The sequence below is a fragment of the Thalassophryne amazonica genome, chromosome 6 (assembly GCF_902500255.1).
Source record: "Thalassophryne amazonica chromosome 6, fThaAma1.1, whole genome shotgun sequence".
NCBI lineage: Eukaryota > Metazoa > Chordata > Actinopteri > Batrachoidiformes > Batrachoididae > Thalassophryne > Thalassophryne amazonica.
This window is the reverse complement of record NC_047108.1, coordinates 120,840,601-120,859,664: the sequence shown is the minus strand read 5'-3', so window position 1 is coordinate 120,859,664 and position 19,064 is coordinate 120,840,601. Positions and strand designations below refer to the sequence as shown.

Genomic DNA, 19,064 nt, shown 5'->3' with positions numbered 1-19,064 from the left:
CTTACATTTTTTTTTATGCCAAATTAAACTTTGATGTCTTTTTGTCAGATGATACCTTTGCTGCACTGGGGTACAATTCTGCCCCCGTTTTATCCCATTAGGTGCACAACATGTGGCCTAATCAGCCCAGACCCAGCACCTCCGTACCCTCTCTGTGGATGCGTCGCCTCTGTCTGCCAGATTAATTGACCATACGGTGCCTGTAGTATCACGCAGGGCAGATGGAAGGTGACGGGTGTTTGCCTGCTCCATAATCAGCCCAACTGGTGTCTTTAAACCTGTTTGGGATGGATTTTTACCAAAATTCCGGCCTAATCGGATGCTAAAATTAGAGAAGAACTCAGAACTTGAGGAGTCATCTTAAAGGTGGAAAACACAAAGGGAAGGGGGAAGGGGTTACGTGTTTGGTAGGTGGTTGGCCTATACGGGGGGGGGGCACGGTTCTACAATATGTTCGTTTGAGCATTGTAGGAAGATTTAACAGACATCCAACTCGCTCTGTGTCTGTATAAAAGTCCAATCCAATCAGCCACTGGCTTTAATTCAGTCTTCCAGTGAAATGGCAGAAAGAAAACACAGCGTGATACTCCTGCTGTCCCACGCAAAGGGTTTAAATTTGCATCCAAATACATAGGTGGGTGTAAAGTGTATGAGGTTTGAGAGCAGTGGATTATTTGGCGTCACTCACTGTCCGTGACCGTCTTCACTCTCAGCTGTCTGTCAGCTCTCCTGTTTGACTGAGGGTTCAACTTCTACCAAAGAACTGTGGAGGCAGAGGGGAGAGGGGGGCGAAAGACGAAAACGTACACAGTGCGTAGACTGAAGCGATAGTGATGGAAGAAACATTTGGAAATGGAGGAAACAGAGATGAATGAGTGTGGCGGTGGGGTGAGGGGAGGGCAGGCGGCGGCTATGGCGGCGGTCGGCTCAGTGTGGGTCAGGACGAGAAAGAAGCAGGCCTGCTGGGTCGTCTCTGCGCCGGAGTGGGCCGTTAATTAAATCTGAGGGACAGACAGGAGGGCTGGCTCCTCCCTTGCTCTTTCGCTCTCTCGCTCGCCAGCTTCTGGCTAAACGGAGGCTCTGTGAGCGGTGGAAGGAGGGAGGGGGGAATGGGGGGGGGGGCAGGGGCGCCGATGCTGAGAGTCTGGCTGCCTGTGGAGACTGTAAACCGTGGCTCTGCGGTCAGACCGGAGACTCAAACAGGCAGATAAGGTGTTTTTGGGCCGCCTCTCTCTCTCTGCTTTTCTGCTCCCTGCACTCAGACTCCCAGAGGCAGTTACAGTGTGTGTGTGTGTGTGTGTGTGTGTGTGTGTGTGTGTGTGTGTGTGTGTGTGTGTGTGTGTGTGTGTGTGTGTGTGCACACTTTCCTGTATGTGGTTTTAAAGGCCTAGTTTGAGATGTGTGCTTGTGTGTGACGCTGCATCCCAGCGTGTGCACACACACACACACACACAAAACCAAAGTGCCTGGAGGAAATCCACACTGATGTGGGGACAACATGCAAACTCCACACAGAAAGGACTAAGTGGGATCTCATGACCTTCTTGCTGTGAGGCAACAGTGCTAACAGTGCTAATCTTAAAGACATCACACATATTGTGGGGCAGGTAGCTCAGCAGGAGTGGGGCTACCAATATGCAGAGATGGGTTTCATTCCCAGTCACACTACCTGGCTGTGTCAGTGGACAAGACACTTTGTCTGCATGGTCTCTGTCCACCCAGCTGTAAGTGTGGACCCGCCTCAGACTCTCATTTACATCCCACTACAGGATCTGGGGATAAGTACGGGTGCCAACAGGCCTCAAAGCCTGCACAGGACTTATTTCTTATATCACACATATAATTTTGCCTCTGTAGAAAAAAGGCTTCTTGTGGTTGTTGTTTATGAAGAGGTATTAATACTAGATACTAGATTATACTAGATTTTTGACTGGCTGGAAATGTGAATTTGACAACCATACTTTTTTCCTACCTGTATGAACTGCAGATAGGAAAACCATCCCCCCACCCCACCCAAAATTTTGTGATGCCATCTTGAAATAATTTTGTGATCCCATCACAAATTCATAGATAAAATCACTTGTCATGATGCCATCAGGAAATTGTCTGAGATCGGGTTTAAAATGAGTTATTTTAAAATGTTCGAGAAATACCGTGAATTAAGTTAAAGAGGCAACTTATTTTCTTGTTGAATTAAAAAAACATTGGCAGCAGCACAGTTTCTGTATTTTTTATACAGAAAGGGGAGGTGATGGTCTAGTGGTTAAGGTGTTGGGCTTGAGTCTAGAAGATCATGGGTTCAAGTCCCAACCTGACTGGAAAATCACTCAGGGCCCTTGGGCAAGGCCTTTAATCCCCTATTGCTCCCAGTGTGTAGTGAGTGGACGTTTTAGACAGTTGCGAACGCTTCAGTAGACTTGTCCTCCAGGTTTTTCTCTTAATTTTCTGCCATTTTCTTTCCATCTGTTCACTCCACTCGTCCTGTATCACATGGGACAGTTGGAGCGGCAGGTCACAGGGTTGCGCTACTTTTTGTATGCATGTTTGCACATTAGCAGCAGTGTCCCCCCCCCATGCCCAATCCCTTCCGCCCACCCTCCCGTCTTCCCCGCCCTCGTCCGGCTGCATCGGCCTGTAAGCCAATCAATGGCAGAGCTTTCAGGGCCGGCGGAGGCCCCGGCGCACGGAGGGGGGATCAATAAGTTATTAGCACCATTCTGTCAGCTATAATGTGGAGATTGATCGGGGTGCTGCGGCTGGCGGCCCACCTCAAGTCCCCGCCTGTCACTCCCTCCCTTTCCACGCACGGCCCCCCTCTCCGGCCTGATAAAGATGACAGATTAACGGAGTAAGATTGGAATTAAGGAGTCTGGCTGTCTGAGCTGTCACCATGCTCCATGGGATGGAGAGAAGAGAAGGAGGACTAAAGTTTAAGGGAGGAGAGGAAATCAAAGAAAGAGGAATGTTCCTCTGGCTGACGCTTCGTCCTGGCAGTGTCACATGAAAGAGAAGTGGTTTAAGTCCTGCTCTTCCCTCTTTCTGTATCCTTTTCCCATCCCTTCTTCCTCGCTCAGTAGGAGAAATGGCAGATAAGCAGGAGGAGCTGAGAGCAGAGGGTAGAAGGTGATCTTTTAGGCCAACGCATTTGTCAACTTTGACATTTGCATTGATTTATTTAGGCGGCTGGAATTGTAGCTTCAAAGCCAAATAAAACTCCCAACTGTTTAAGCGCACTTACAATTTTCTGAGAAATATTAAAAAGCAGGTGATGTGGAAAAGCTGGGAAGTGCAAACTCCACTGTGAGTGCTGTTAGCAGGAATAAAAAGCGTTAGCATAGACGCTAAGGGGTCTGCATTAAAAGAGTGCGCCGGTGCTCCTGAGATGTACCATTTAATTGGCTTTAAAAGTGGTCCGTCCCCCCAAATCTCTGGCCCTCAGGCCATCACTCAGGAGACACAGTGTCTTGAGTGAATTTGGCTCAAGAGACAACTCAAGTGCACGCCTGCGTGTGTGTGTGTTGGGAGGGTTAACTAATGGGACTTCTTCATCCTCACCCTCTCTTTATTATTCTATATAATGGGATAGATGGAGCCTTTTTACGCAAATGGACTGAACGATTTGGAAATGAGAAGGGGAAACCTGAATGAGGCATCATAAAGGAAACTGCAGAAAAGCAGAAATGGTGAAAGACATTCTGTGTGTCCATTAGCCGTCCTCACCCACCTCCCCGCTGTCTCTTTGGGCTGGTACAGGGAGTGGATCTCCTCAGGACCTGAAAGGCAACATCAAACACGGGATCATTAGTGAACCCCCCTGCACCTCACCACCTCCCCTTCTTACTCGTTTGCTCGCCCTCTCATCAGCACCTTTCTTCTTCAGAGGCCCTAATAGACTCCTCTGAGTCTCATCGCTCCCCGTCTGCGTCTTGTTACAGAGAACCGGCGACACAGCTTTGGGTGATACGTTAAAGGTTAAAGGTTAGACACGGCTCTGGCTTCTCCAGACTATTGGTGACTGTTCACCCGTCAGGAAACAGCAATATCAGGAGTGGACATTGACGGGAATCAGCCGATATAGTCGGCCTGGTTTTTCCTATGAAATTACTTGCTTTTTTTCTCCCCCTTCCTGTGTGTGTTATTTCTACGTGGTGTTTACACATGCTGTGCAAATGATGAAAAATGGCTTTGTTGAAAAAGCGAGACAGGCACAGAGAGGACCTGTTTTCCTTGAGGGAGGCAAAAATTGCTCCCCGATCCCTAAAAATACACGATGAGGTGAGAACAGAAAGAAAGAAGGGAGGCAGTTGCCACGGCATCTCCCCTGTCTGGGTTGTGGGAAAACGGGAAAGGTGCACAAGATGGAAATAGAGAAAGGAAGAGAAAAAAAAAACACCCCCCAAAGATAGAAAAATGACAAACGGCTTCTTCCTCCCCGCCGACACTGCGTACGAGGTGCTTCTGCATCTCCTCCCTCTCTGATTAGACCTGTATTGATTTGAGGTGGGTTTGTGGAGGAGGCGATGAGAGGGGTGGAGAGGAGGAGGTGGAGGAGGAGGAAGCAGCAGCAGCAGTTGGGGTGCTGTAATTGTACACGGGATGCTCCTCTTTTAATGGCAGGGGAGCGGGTGTTTTGGGGAAGAAGAGGGAGGCAGGGGGAGTGTTAATGAGAGGAGAGAGAGAGAGAGAGAGAGAGAGAAACAGATGGAGAAATGAGACTAACATACATCAGAAGTTTGAGGAGCCTTAAAACCTAAAAATGAAGACACGTTGTAGATGTAATGCAGGATGAGCGCGTGTGCAGGCCAACATCTGGAAAAGGAGAAGAAAGACGAGTGGGGAAGATCAGTGATAACACTTGAGGACAGACTGCTGGAAAGAGAGAGACGCAGCGTTCCTCCTTCCCTCAAATAGCCAAACGTGAATCAGCCAGGCAGATCTGTCATCCACGCCGGCGCAGGCCTCCTCTCATCTGACAGAACAGGCACATCTCCAGAAGCCCGTGGCTCGCTCCTCTCCCTCCACCCATCACTTTTTTTTCCTCCTTTAACTCTGCATTTCCACAGCAGCCTCCATGAATGCATGTAGACGCACAGCAACACGGCGCTCGGAAGCTTTGTCAAATCTGTCTTTTTAATCGCTTGCTCTCCCTTTCTCTCTTTTGCTCTGACAGATGACCTTCTAGGCAAGAGGAGAAGTCTCTCCTCCAACAGCAGCAGCGAGTGTCCCTCTGAGAGCAAGAAGTCACGCAGCGTATCCCCCAAAGGTAAGTCTGCACAGTGTGCACGCTGTGACATCAGAGATGTGCTCAGATGCTGCAGAAGCTTCACATTTTGGGGAGGAAAATTGTGGAAAAAAGGACAAACGTGGAAGTGAAATAGTGAGGATGGAGGTTGGAGACAGGAAGAGTGGGCTGGGATTCATTCAACTGCCAGGAGGTGGTCAGTGTGTTTTGGGGTAATGATGGGAATACTGTAAGTTCATACACATATTTTTACCTGAAGATACACTTTCATGCCCTCAGGCCAACATCTCTCTCTCTCTCTCTCTCCTCTCTCTCTCTCTCTCTCTCTCTCTCTCTCTCTCTCTCTCTCTCTCTCTCTCTCTGTCTCTTTCTCTCTCACTCTCTCTCTCTTTCTCTCTCACTCTCTCTCTCCCAAAATGCCTCATGCAATCAGGAAGTCATTAAAGGGTTAGCTTGCCAAAAAGAACAACACACTGGTCTCACTGTTTAGGCCTGATGCTAAACTGTTCACATCCGTTTTTGTTCCTGTTGTGGTTTTCAGGCAGGAGCCAATACGCCATTATACCACAGCTGTCACGTTCAATACGTTCTGTGGTCATCCGCAACACATCAGATATGTCTACAAATGTCAATATGCGTTGGAGATAAGTTCAATATAAGTTTCACATAGATTCAATGCAAGTTACTGATGGGTTAGAAATAAGTTTTGGGTAAGCTGGACATTATCTCGACATATTTCGACTTATGAGTAACTTGCAAGTAATGAGTGTCAGCAATCGCATAACTTACATATAACCTATGACCCACGTATGCGCGGCGTATGAGCCATAGGGTGGAATGCGTCGAAAATATTGTGCATGCATGAAACCTCACTGTATTATGACGTATACACAAAACGTATTAGACGTGCGCCAGTGTATTCTGCGTGTTTTTATTGCGTCGTCATACGCTGGCTAAATCAAGGTGTGACAGGGCCATAAGCAAAGTTTTTTCACACATTAACTGCAGCCAAAATGTTTGAAAAGTAATATTCTCTTATTTACAGCTGACCAAATTTCACTTTTTTGTTTTTAAATTCTCCTGTTTCTCTCAATGTCTGATTGTTGGACAAATGAACCATTTGTGTTTTTCCTAAAACCCCTAATTTATTGTTTATTGTCTGTAACTGTTAATAATACATTCACTCACTCAGTGCATTCATCTATTAAGTTGTTGTTGATAAGTTATTTCTTGTGCTGAAGTGATGAGTGTTCTCTTCCCTGAACGTCACCTTATGGTGGAGCTTTTGCACAGGCTTGGCGCTATTTCAAGGGTGTGCTTTTTGCTTTGGTGGAAGTAAGGCCTTAAAGGGTTAATTCATGGAATAAATGTCACATGCTGTATACATAAGACTATTTTTATTTGGGCGTACCTTAAATTCTCAGGCCTCAGGGCCTATAAAGACTTACTTTACGTTGTACCTTAAATCCACTTTTTCTAATCTGAATATACCCTGTATACCTGCATATCAGCACCACTACACCCATGTTTAGATTCTTGCTTGTTGTGTGACCTGCCCACAGAGGCTGTGGGTGACAGATTGAGACATTTTGAGCCTGACCCAGAAAAAGTAGGGCGTGGTTCTCCATCTTTTGCATTCTGAGAAACCCACATTTCTCAGAATGCAAAAGATGGAAAACCATGCCCTACTTATTCTGGGTCAGGCTCGGAACTTCTCAGTCACCCATCTTATATAAAAAAAAATCATGCTGACCACCTAACACCCCACATATCCAAAAACAATAGGTCTGACAACTACTTCAACAGTATATTACTATCTGTTAGACTTTGGAGTAATTTTAAAACAGTTTCAGAAACACTTTAACGTTAGAATATTATATTAACAGGGGTAGAGAAATCCACTGGTCCGAGGACAAGGACCAGTAACTTTTGACCTATGTCGAGTTGATATTTTTTCCTGCTAGACCGATGTCTAGTTAAAAATCTTGCTGGTCTAGTGATTAAAAGTGGTCAACAAGACCAAAGCTTTTTTTCAATTTTGCGACTTAAATAACTGAGCCGATGTTCACAGATTACAATGATTCATGCTGTGCCACTCTGTCACACCACTGACTTCATGAATGACGCTCAGTCAAAAGAGAATCGTGTTAAAATATGCGGTGTTCACATGCTACTTTTACCTTAAATAGAACATCTTTAACAGGAGCAGTGCACAGAAAGAGTAGCAGAGCAGGTCCAGATAGGGTCAGCAGGAGTTACCATAGCAACACTGCATGCCCATATATGGCACACATATAAAGTTAACTTGGATCAACTGTTATATTTTGCTACAAAATCTGAATGTGATGTGAAATTTTAACATGATTTTCCTAAAAAATAAAATTTTGATCATACTAGTCTGAGAAGAAACAGATATTAAGTATAAGGTGCACAGTACATTCACATGAAAGCAGAGGATCATGTAAGCAAATGTTTATTAGTTTACATACATTCAGCACAAATTGAAAACCTTCTATCATGCTATAGATTTACAAATACAGTATTGATTGAATATTACGCTGAGGCTCGCCGTCAGAGGCTCTGAGCTTCCAAATACCTGGGGCCACTAACTTGGACCAGGAGGACCACTAATAAAATTGGTGCTACTGGTCCTGACCAGTAGGCTCAAAAAAATATTTCTTTAACCGTGATTATCATAAAATGTGATATTTTAGCCAGGCAGCACGGTGGCTTAGTGGTTAGAAGGTCTTCGGATTGCTTCCCACTTATGGCCTTTCTGTGTGGAATTTGCATGTTCTCTCTGTGTTTGCGTGGGTTCTGTCCAGGTACTCTGGCTTCCTCTCACATCCACAGACATGCAGATTAGGTGAGCTGGAAACTTTAAATTGTCTGTAGCTGTGCGTGTGGGTGTGAATGCATTTGTTTGTCTATGTGGCCCTGCGACAGACTGGCGTCCTGTCCAGGGTGTACACTGCCTCACGCACTATGACTGCTGGGATAGAATCCAGCTCCCCACGTCGTGACCCTTGATTGGAGTAAGTGGGTATAGAAAATGAATGAATGTGATATTTTACCAGTATACTCACAGACCGCTAGGGACTGGTCTTTGAGAAAGGCTGCTCTATAATAGCAGCCTTCATTTGTTGGCTCTTTTTGGCAGTGGTGATGGACAAGCGGTTAGTGCACTTGTTTTCAGTGTGGCAGTTTCCTGGTTCAAACCCCACTCCAGTGAAAACAAGGGAGCAGCCGAGGGACTTCAATTCACTAACAAATTTGCCTTATGACATCATCAAATATGTTCCTTTTATCTCTATTTTTCATTGAGATAGTGAATCATTTGATCTTTAAGAACTTTTTATCACTTTATTTTTCATTGCGAGAGTTAGAGAAGAGTTTTTAATCTCTTCTCTAACAATCTTTCCCTATTGTGACATCATCAGAGATGTTCCTTATATCACTTTCTTTTTCATTGTGAGAGTGCGCTCCTTTGATTCCCTTAAGATTTTTTGCCTTCTAACATCACCAGATATGTTTCTTTTATCTTTCTTTTTTGGATTTATTCTTTTGATCTCTATAATAATCTCTGAAATGATTGCAAATTCACATCAGATTCAACATTGAATCAACTCTTTCTTGACAGAAAATGATACTCACTACCAAATTCCATTGATTACTGTCCATTTGAAATACTGTGCTGACAAACTGACAAACAGATGAATAATTGGCAATGAAAACATAACCTCTTTGACAGAGGTAATAAGATCATCAGTTGATTCTGAACATGCACACTTTGTCTTTCTGTCCTTTTGGTTTATGTATGATGTGAGAACAGAGTAAAATCCCTGGTTCTTTGCTGAGGTGCGCCTCGGCGCCACGGTTCACCTGCACAGTGATGTAATCCAGTTGCTGTCCTGGATTATTCATATCTCCCTCTCGTGACGTAGAAGTGGGTCGTGGAGCTGCCACGACCACCCCGCCGGTCCCTCTGGGCTCCTGAGGAACACTTCCTGACTGATCCATTATACAGCAGGCTGCTTTATCTCTGGAGATGTATGAATGCTCATGCACTTGTGGTCCAGGTGCATGTGTGAGCCAAACTACACTGGCTGCAAAGAAACATTGATACAAACGGGCTTCATTGCGAGGAAAGTGCTTTTTGTTGGTGAAAATGGATGGTTCTCAGTGTGCCCAGAATGAGCTGTGTATGAGCTGAGTGCTGACCTTTGCCCTCTGGATGATCTCTGATCTCCAGCAGCCCTTCCTGAAGCCTGTTCTCTGTGTGTGCAGAGAAACTCATCTTCCTGATCATTATTGTCTCAGCTGAGCATCTAAAAGATGAACCTGTGCGTGTACATGTCTATGTGCGCACGTGTGCAAATCTCTGTGCCCTGTCAGTGTTACCTTTAGATGCTAACAGCTCCTATACAAGTCTTAGATTACATTAATTAGACAGAACTTTATTAATCCCTTGGGGAGACTCCCTCAGGGAAATTGCAGTTCCTGCAGCATTGTATAGCAGCATACAGGGTAAGAAGCACACAGAGTATAGCAGCATACAGGGTAAGAAGCACACAGAGTATCAAAAGTGAAAGTTAAAAAAAATTGCAAATATAACTATAAATAAACAAATATAAATACCAGACATACTGATCACTACTGGTTTACTGGCTACTACTGTTCCTCTCCTTCCCATCCTCTGTCTTCCTGTTACCCCTCCTCCCCCTTCTCTTGTATGTATTTGCATAAGGACGACCAATGAAGAAGGTAGTTTGTGCGTCCAACTTCAAAAACTTTGCCGATCCACCACCTTAACCTTGATGTCTGTTCACGCCTAAATCCTGACTCTGCACCTGTACGTGCACATTATCTATTCATGTCTTCTCTCCATAAAAGTGTGGCGACGGACTTCATCACTTAAGGTGCAGCGGCGCAGTAGATGGAGAGGGGGGGTGGATAGAGGATGGATCATACCAGAGATACTGAATGCTGCTGCGTAAATGATGTCTGTTTTTCTTTTTGCTGCAAAGTCGGCACCCCCTGCTGTGTTTAGAGAGGAAGAAAACTGTCGACAGGAACACACTCCCAAACACACACACATTTAAGGACCCTGGGTGGATTAGCTGAAGCTCGCCCGTGGAGACGGAGACGGTTGCGTGCTTGTTTCCTCCCCTCCACCACCACCACGTCCGCCTCCTCCCCACCTCCGCTCCTCAGTGCCACTCTTGCTCGCCTGCCCGGGGCCAGGCTCAGGTTTCAATAAGGAGAGAGGTAAAAATAACCTCTGCTTTCCTCTGCTTCTCGCTCCTCATCTTCTTTCCCTCTCCTCGAACTCCCTAACCACCGTATCTCCCGCCACCTTAACCTTAGATCAGGTTACTATTGACAGAGGAGGGGAGGAGGGAGGTCACAGAGAGACTGAGTGTGGGGAGTGACAGATAGATGGATATCATTCACCGCATCATCATCAGTTCTGTGACCACGGCACCTTGGTGCTGCTCGCCCACATCATAGCTTTAAACTTTGCTTTGTAGAGTTAAAACAGCCAAAGTCTCACCATATATCAGTGTTGCTGCACACTGCTGTGCTGATAATTTTTTTGTTATTTCTCTATTTATTAGCCAAATAATCAGAGAATAAATAATAATAAATAATAAAATATAATAATACATATAATAAATAATAATATAGATAAAATATAATAATAAATAATAATAATAATAATAAAAATAATAAATAATAATGGCAAAGCTCTTATCATTAATGTGGCTAACTGTAAAATTCTGCATGTTTGTACATGTATTGGGTGTAATTTTTGTTGTTGCAAAATTCAACTAAATTCAGTGTTGCCATATCTAGTCATTATCGTATGTCTACTCATTATCATTAATTTTCTGGGCTTACCTTCCATATTTTTGTCTCCAAACCGTTTAAATCATAACCTTATGTTTGACCTTTCAAGGTCACTCAAGGGCAACAGTCATATGACCAGTAGAAGAAGCTGACCACTAACCACAGGTTGCGAATCTTTAAACAATTATTTGGAATATTCAGTCAGTTAGCTTTCTGACTCAGATCACTATGTCTTTGCCTGACCCTCAGTATTTCAACCAATTTTAGTCTGAATCCGATTATGTTGTTCACACACACGCACCAGACTGAAGACAGTAACACATGACCACATGTGTGACTGTTCGCTAGTGTAATGGTTACATTTTTGTGGTAAACAAATGGTAAAATCCACCGAAACAAACTTTTACTTAGTTTACTTGGGGAAAAGCCTCTTCAGAATCATCACTATCAGATTCAGTGAAGTCATCATGATTCACAACAAGCTCAAAAAACTTGTCAACTACGTACTTTTTTGGAGGCACTTGTTTTGTGTAAATGTACAGGAAGTGAGATATACTATGTTTATAGTGTTATTGTATGAGTTGTATGCCGGGATGTCAGGATTTATATTGGTTGGGTATTGAACTGTATTATAAGAATTATGAGGAATAGATGAGAAAAGGGTTGGAACAAATAAATGAAGATGCTCCTTTTATAACATGTAATTTGTAATATTTAAATTGTTAACTTTGCTATTATTTTTATGTCTTTTGTTAAATTTTCTCATATAAAATAATATTTTTTTTCTATTTTTATGTGCTTGAAATAAAGAATATTCATTCATTCATTCATAAATATGAAACAGTCTCATCTGCTTTTCTGTTCTTCATAGAAACATCCAGCACATAACAGCTGGGTTTTTTTTATGCTCTTTTAACACACACCTGTTGCTGTGGGTAAACAAAAGTCACTGACACATTAATCATATTTTCAACTTCACTCCTGTCAAATTATAGTAGACTTTAAAATTTGTGATCCTGGACATTGACAAGAAATGGTCTGGTTTAACCTAGAAACAAACGTGCACTTTTGTTGTATTTTATTCATGACTGTGATGTTGTAAAGTATCTCATTTTGTTCCGGAGAAGCTAAACTTTCTAACTGTATCCATACAATCTTGTATTGTTGAGAAATGGTGATTATAAAACTTCATAAATACAGACGACTCCCATTTTAATGTGGATTATTAATAATAAATCAACTCTCTTCCTTTTGCTCAGATGTAATTGTGGTGTTACGTATCAACACTTAATGCAACATTTAGGGTGAAAAATTATAACAGATTCAGGAACAGTGACACTTGACAGTAAACGTACATTAATTATTAATTAGTTAATGCAGTATTAAGCATTAATTACCACTTAATTAAAATTAACTCATTGTTTAGCAGTCATTTATCAATGTGTTTATGATAGTTAATGCAGTATTAAGCATTAACTACCACTTAATTAAAATTAACTAATTGTTTAGCAATCATTTATCAATGTGTTTATGATGGTTAATGCAGTAAAAATAATTTTGTAACAGTGAATTAAGAATTAACTGTAATAATTAAGTAATGGCAGGAAGTATCTTTGCAAATTTGTAAATATTGTATGATTTAGTACCTTAGTTAACATGAACACTGTTCATAAATGATTACTAAACACAAGCCTTAATTCACTGTTAATGTTTATTACATCATTAATTAATGTACCCTTGTTGTATAGCGTTAACAGTTGAACTTATCCAACATCAGTTTGGACAAACATCATCAAATCAAACAGTTTGGTGACATCTGTATGTTTATTGAGGAAAGAATCAACAAATACATTAAAATAAAGTTCAGTATGTGATGTTTTGTGTATTTGCTGATCATTTGTTCATCTTTATTCTGTTTCCAGACCTTTGAACATTAAGCTTTTGTCACTTTGATGTGAAGAGGTGATATGTGCTTAACTAGACTGAAACCGTTGACGCTTTCAAACCGCCAACATTTTACACTTTTCCCATGACATAGGAGGCGTGTTCCAAAAATGTTCACTTTTGGGTATTAAAGTTGTAATTTTCAATAACTGAGTTTTGGCTGCAAGTGGAAACCACAAACAGTTTGAAACCGTCATTGTAAATTAAAAGTGAGCATGTGGATAAAGAGAACGTGTCATAATCACGACTGATGTGATGACATTTGCACGTGGATTCGTTTTGTTCACAAGCCAGCTGTTTGAGCATATGTTGGATGGCTGTTTGGTGATTGACATTAATTTGGTGAACGGGTGACCTGCAGGTGGAAGTTGGTAATTGTCTCCTGATGTTTGGGATCTGACGGCGTCTCCCTCCTCTCCTCAGAGAACTCCCAGAGCCCGGCGGTGGAGGCGGGCGGCAGCTACGGCCACATGAGCCCCGAGGAACACTACAGACGCATGATGTCAGCGCTCAGCGAGCAAGGCTCCTACGAGGAGCAGCAGCAACGCCTCTACCAGCTGGCGAGCAGCATGGGTCTGCCCGGCCATGGTCAGTCCACTTGTGACATCATCCTCCTCCCTGCCATAAAGTTTGAGTTTTTTCTGTTCCAGTGCATGCTAGAGTTTTAAATTCAGATCAGTTTTTCCTGCTCTGGAAAAATCTACAGATGATGTTCTCTTTTTTAAAAGTTTTGAAGCATCTTGAGAATTATTTCAAACAAAAATGGTTTCCTTTGGAAGCACTTCACCAGTTTCTGTTGATATATATATATATATATATATATTAAAAAGCACCTCTTCCATTCTTCCATCAGCTGTCAAGGAGTCAGTGAGTTGCAGTGCCACTTTGTAACCCTGGCGTGCAGCGCTGTGTTCTGGTACCATGTTAAGATGTTCCACACAGCTGCCACGGTAAAACCCCGAGGGTGGAGACGGTTGATATTTCTATTTGTGGCGCTTGCCCACTCAGTGTCAAAGCGTCACTCAGGGTGATTTCTGACCACCATCGTTGTGTGTTGTTAACAACACCCACTATCCTTCACATGCATCAATGCCACATTTGATCCGGGACTTCTCATTGGCTGCCTGCCATCCCTCTAAATCTTCCAACGCCCTCCAGTGTGTCCCACTTTTTCTCAAATTCTACACACACAAAGTATCCTGGATTTTGCTTGAGAGAATTGTAGTTTGACATGAAAAAAAAATGGATAAAGATGTCTTTTGCGTTTTATAATCTGCCTTTATATTCAGTACATAACCTTTTTTAACATTTAAAAAGAATGTAAGGTTTAGTGCCACCAGTCTTTATGAGCTGCTTCTGAATCGCACAAATCCATTCGATGCCCTGGCCGAATTGTAGTTTGAGCTACTTTTATTTTTATTTGATTAGTAATGATTTTTAATGGCTGGTTGCAAATCCAGGGGGCGAAGCCTATAAATGCTTTAATTGCTTTCCCCGTGTCTTAGAGGAGTCAGAAGCAAGATGCAGTGCATTGTGGGGGTTTTATGGCCGGGGGGCAGTCTGATCGCTGGCTTCCCTTCCCAGAAGCCTCGCTGGTATGAGGCAGACACTTTGGCGCAACATAGACATTCCGCTGCCTTTCTTCACTTCCTCATTCTAAATTGTCTGATAGTTTCTGCGCGATACCTTATGCAGAACACGTGCAAAAACTTTCAATCTGCAAAAAGAAATGAAAGCGAGAAACCCGAGGAGCAAAACGGTCAAAGGAAATGAGTTAGAGGGAAGAATAAATAACTTTCTCCAGAGTAGGCAAACAAGAAAAAACATTTATGGTTTATTAATGATGTTCACGTACTTACTATACAAGTATCATTTGAAACACAACCCCACTGTAGCGTCTCCTTGCAGCAACTTTTGTGTTCACGTCTGAATGTGTCTAAGCAGATAATGAGCCACGGGCGTCACCGTCTCTGCCAAACCTCTTTGGCAGCTCAGTGTTTCGTGCTGCTTCTTTTTCCTTTCACACCTGGCAACATCCTCCATCTATTTACTGAATGTTTACAAATTTAACTGCAAAACTTCCCGTTCTCTTTCTGAGAATAACAAGCTGGGTTTAATGAGGACGCCAACACTTAGACGTTGTCCAACCCCAGGGAGAAGTTTTGTCTCTCGAGCTCGTTTCAGTGAGAGCCTCTTGACATTGACCGGGTCTGAGACGAGCCCCCTTGTGACCCTGCCCCCTCTTCCACCATCTTTCCTTCGTCTCCCTCTCAAGTGCTGCTTTTATACCCATCCTCTCCCCCCCTCCCCCCTTCCTTACCCCACCTCCAACTTTCCCTTTAGTCTTCGTCCCCGCAGAGCGTCCTTTCATGTGTTTGAAGTGTAGGGCACAGAAAATGAAAGTGTGTACGTGGAGAAAGGCGGGGGGCGAGGAGCAACTCCGTGTGCATGTGTGCGCGCGCTTGCACATACGCGTGTGAAGGTATAGGTGCAAGGTGTTGTTTGAGGGGCTCTCTCTGGACCTGATGGGCAGAAGAAGGGTTGAGTTAAGGGGGTTGAAATTGGGGGGAGGTTGCAGAAATGGCCAGGAGAGGTTTCCCTTCCTCTTTCATATGATGAAAGGAGCGCGAGTGAGAGAAAAGAAAAAGCGAGCTGGGGGTGGACATCCAGATGAAAGTTGCAGGGAGGGGCGGGATGGAAGGAGCGTTCTTCTGTTTTGTCTCCTGCAGTTTAGTCTGATCTGAAGCATGAGACGATACACAACATTTAACATGCTTGCAAACCGCACAGAGCAGGAAAACTCTTGCATGTGGTTGGTTAAACTGTACACAGTTTTTCTTTTTTTCGGAAAACTTATAACCCGACAGAGTTGCCACACATTCAGTACTGGCTAAGCCTCTGATAGTGAATTTGCTTTTCTGAAAACATACTTCATTTTCTGGTGTATGATGCGCTTTAGCGGATGGATGTCGGCTTTTGTGTACCTGCCAGTCCGCCAAATCCATCACGAGGCTGGCCAAGCCGTATCAGCGCCGCGCTCCTCTGCATTCTCACACTGAGGAAAACCCCAGCTTAAGAGAGGGGATTTAGGCCCGGCTCCAGGAATGATGGTGGGGAGAAAAATGGGATGGCACAAAAGGGGGATGAGTGGAAAGGTGCCAAGTGGAAAACTAGGACCTCCCAAAATAGCCAGTGCAAAGGGAGATATCTGTCTTTGTGTGTCTTCAATTAGGACACTTAATTTGCTGTTGGAGTGTATGTGTGGTCCTGCAACTCCAACATATCATTTGTAAGTTTCTGAATCGAGGATTCAAAACAAGACTGATTTTCCTGCCAGGATGTTAAATATCTCCAGTGCCAGGGTTCTTTGGCTGAACTGTTGTCAGCTGTGATCCAACAAATATTAGCAAGCTCACAAAGGTGGCAAAACAAGCAGGGAAGCAAGTGCAAGGCATTTATCAGGGATTTTTTCTGGCCAATATTCTGTTGTGTGGACTGGGTGTTTGGTAGGGTTATGAAGTCCAGTGTCTTGGTTACTTTTGTCGGTCAGCTTGACTTTGTGGATGATGATGTGATCTTTGCCTGACTGCCCTTACTGTGCCTTTTGAAAAGCTGTGTCTGGAGTGCCTGGGTTAGCGATTGTCCTGAATCAAGACTATGATATTGCCTTTCAGTAACTTTGTGGAATTGGCTATCGAAGGTGCATCTGTGTGTACTGAAGGTGTCAAACGTCAAGACAGGTTCACTTATCTGGTCGCTGACATTCATGTCTCTTGGTCCTCTACTTTTCAGATGGACAGACTTTTGGGAAGAGCTTATGTAGTCATGAGTTCAGTGGACACAGGTGTTTGGTGATGCTGATACCTTTGTAAGAGAATGAAGGTCCAGGTCTTTTGGATCCCTTGTGCTTCTGTTCTTACGGTATGATTGTAAGACTTGGATGCCAACCAGTGACCTAAGATGATGACTGTGTCTTTGGAGGCTCCTTGGGTACTGCTGAAATGACTTTGTCAAATGAACGATGACTCAAAGGGAGACTCAGATGAGGTGAACCTTTAATATTGTGAGGGAACATCAAATATGACATGTTGGCCACGGAAGCGTGTTTCTCTGGGCATTATCCAACTTGTAGGTGACTTAGTGTTGAGGACACCAGTAATCACAAAAGACCACAGGTACACCCATGTGTCACTTGACTGTGACAGACAGGTGGCCAATTTTGAGAGGTGGGGATGGACCAGTTGTCTGCTGTCATGGTACCAGGACAAAGGGCGGCCTGTAGTGAGGTGGTTGCAGCGATGTACGGACCAGAGCATGAGTTGACCTGCTCACACAGAGGCAACTTAATACAGTGCATGATTTCCCAACCACCTGCCGCCTACCTCCCGAATTCCCAAATTAGTCCAACTCGTGCAGATAAAGTCTGGAAACCTGTTGGTATTTTGTGTCCTGTTGCAAATGGAAAACACCTGAGCAGTCAGTGATTGTTACAAGTTCTGCTCAGTAGTGGTTGTATAGAGGCTTTGCATGTGACGTCACGTCACATCCAGGGCGGTGCCACGCCAAGGTCAAGTTTAGCCGGTCACAATGCACTTGGCTGTGTGAACAAGCCATCTAAACTCATCTTTCCTCTGTTTTTTGCACCTTTTTTTCTGCTATTACACCATGACTTATTGTGCAGTTCACTGTCACAGCAGACGTGGACAGAAGGAGAATGTGAGCTTCTACAGGATTCCAGTGGACACAGAGCGCTGGCTTTTGCCCCACAATCTCACAGCAGCATACACAAAATCCAGTAAAGTTAGTGACAAACATTATCACTAAAGGTAGGGTTAGAAATAGTAGAATAATAAAAACCACGTCACAAAAATGTTACTCATTTCATTACGGAAGCCGCGACGCAACCACGGGAAAAAAAAGACTGAGACTCAACTGGGTTTTGCTCCACAATCCAACAGCAGTGTACACAAAATTCAATCAAGTTATTGATGGACATCATCACTAAATACTATTATAAATATGTAAGTCTGCAATCCTCAGTTAACTTAATTAAGTCACATAGAGCTTCTTGGAGTGAAGGTTCCAGATCTTAGTGTCATTCTCACTCAGCCGGCTCTGAAGAACTTGTAGCTGTCCGTACTCTTGTGGGCTGTCATTGTTTTTAAGGTGTACAGTGAAGGGTTCTCCACGAGGTACACCATGACGTCGCTGAACTTTGAGCCCAGCAGTGGCACGCCAGGTGCGTTCAGCAAAGAAAACAACACACCCGGTGCTGTGTACTAGTCACAAGCGCCCAAAATGACAATTTTCTCCTTGTACCGCCGTAAGTCAGCGGCAGAAAGATGCCTGGTATGTTCACTTACTTGCTGTATCAGGTTCAGACACGATGAGTTTGTCTCTAAGCTCGTCCCACACTTCGCAATACGTACATGATTTCTTGTGTAAATAATCCTGGGGTCATTGTGCATGACCACCAATATGGCGACGGGGCGTGTCCGGGTCACGTGACTGCAAGGGATCTATATCCTGAAATAGTGACGCTGATGTAGGCACTCAAAAAGTGATCCAGGTCCTGCAGTGAAATATCTAAAATGATTTCCTGTTGTGAACTAATGTAAGATAGGGTTCACGTGGGGCAAAAGGCTGTGTGGAGGTCAGGGCTTCAACTCCGTCACTCCCGTGGAGGCTGTGGGGCTCCAGCTCCTTCTCAGCCCCCCTGATCTCTCACAACTACCTCCCTCCTTCTGCACACACAAATACACACCATCACCACACCTCTGTCTTTCTGTATCACATACACACACAGACACTGTCTGCCGCCAGTCGAGTCCCCCGCGGCCTGGCGCAGCAAACAGATCGATACACCGGAGCTGGGCTGCATTAATATCTGTCGCTTCACCCCCCCCACCCAGGCGCCCGCTCAACTGCCTCAGTGCCCGCACACACACACATGCACACGCATGCACATCGCACCGTACCGGCGGCGGAAATGGCCCCTCGCTCCCTAGGGATCTGTCTAATTAAAAAA

At 44.0% G+C, this 19,064-nt stretch overlaps 1 protein-coding gene across 1 annotated transcript in view; it reads left to right on the top strand.

The window, feature by feature from the left end:
- The window catches only part of samd11 (sterile alpha motif domain containing 11), a 172,074-nt gene that overhangs the window by 129,414 nt on the left and 23,596 nt on the right, over window positions 1-19,064 (top strand). Inside the window, 2 exon segments of the mRNA XM_034173284.1 lie at window positions 5,171-5,263; window positions 13,460-13,624. Coding sequence (XP_034029175.1) covers window positions 5,171-5,263; window positions 13,460-13,624 — 258 coding nt within the window.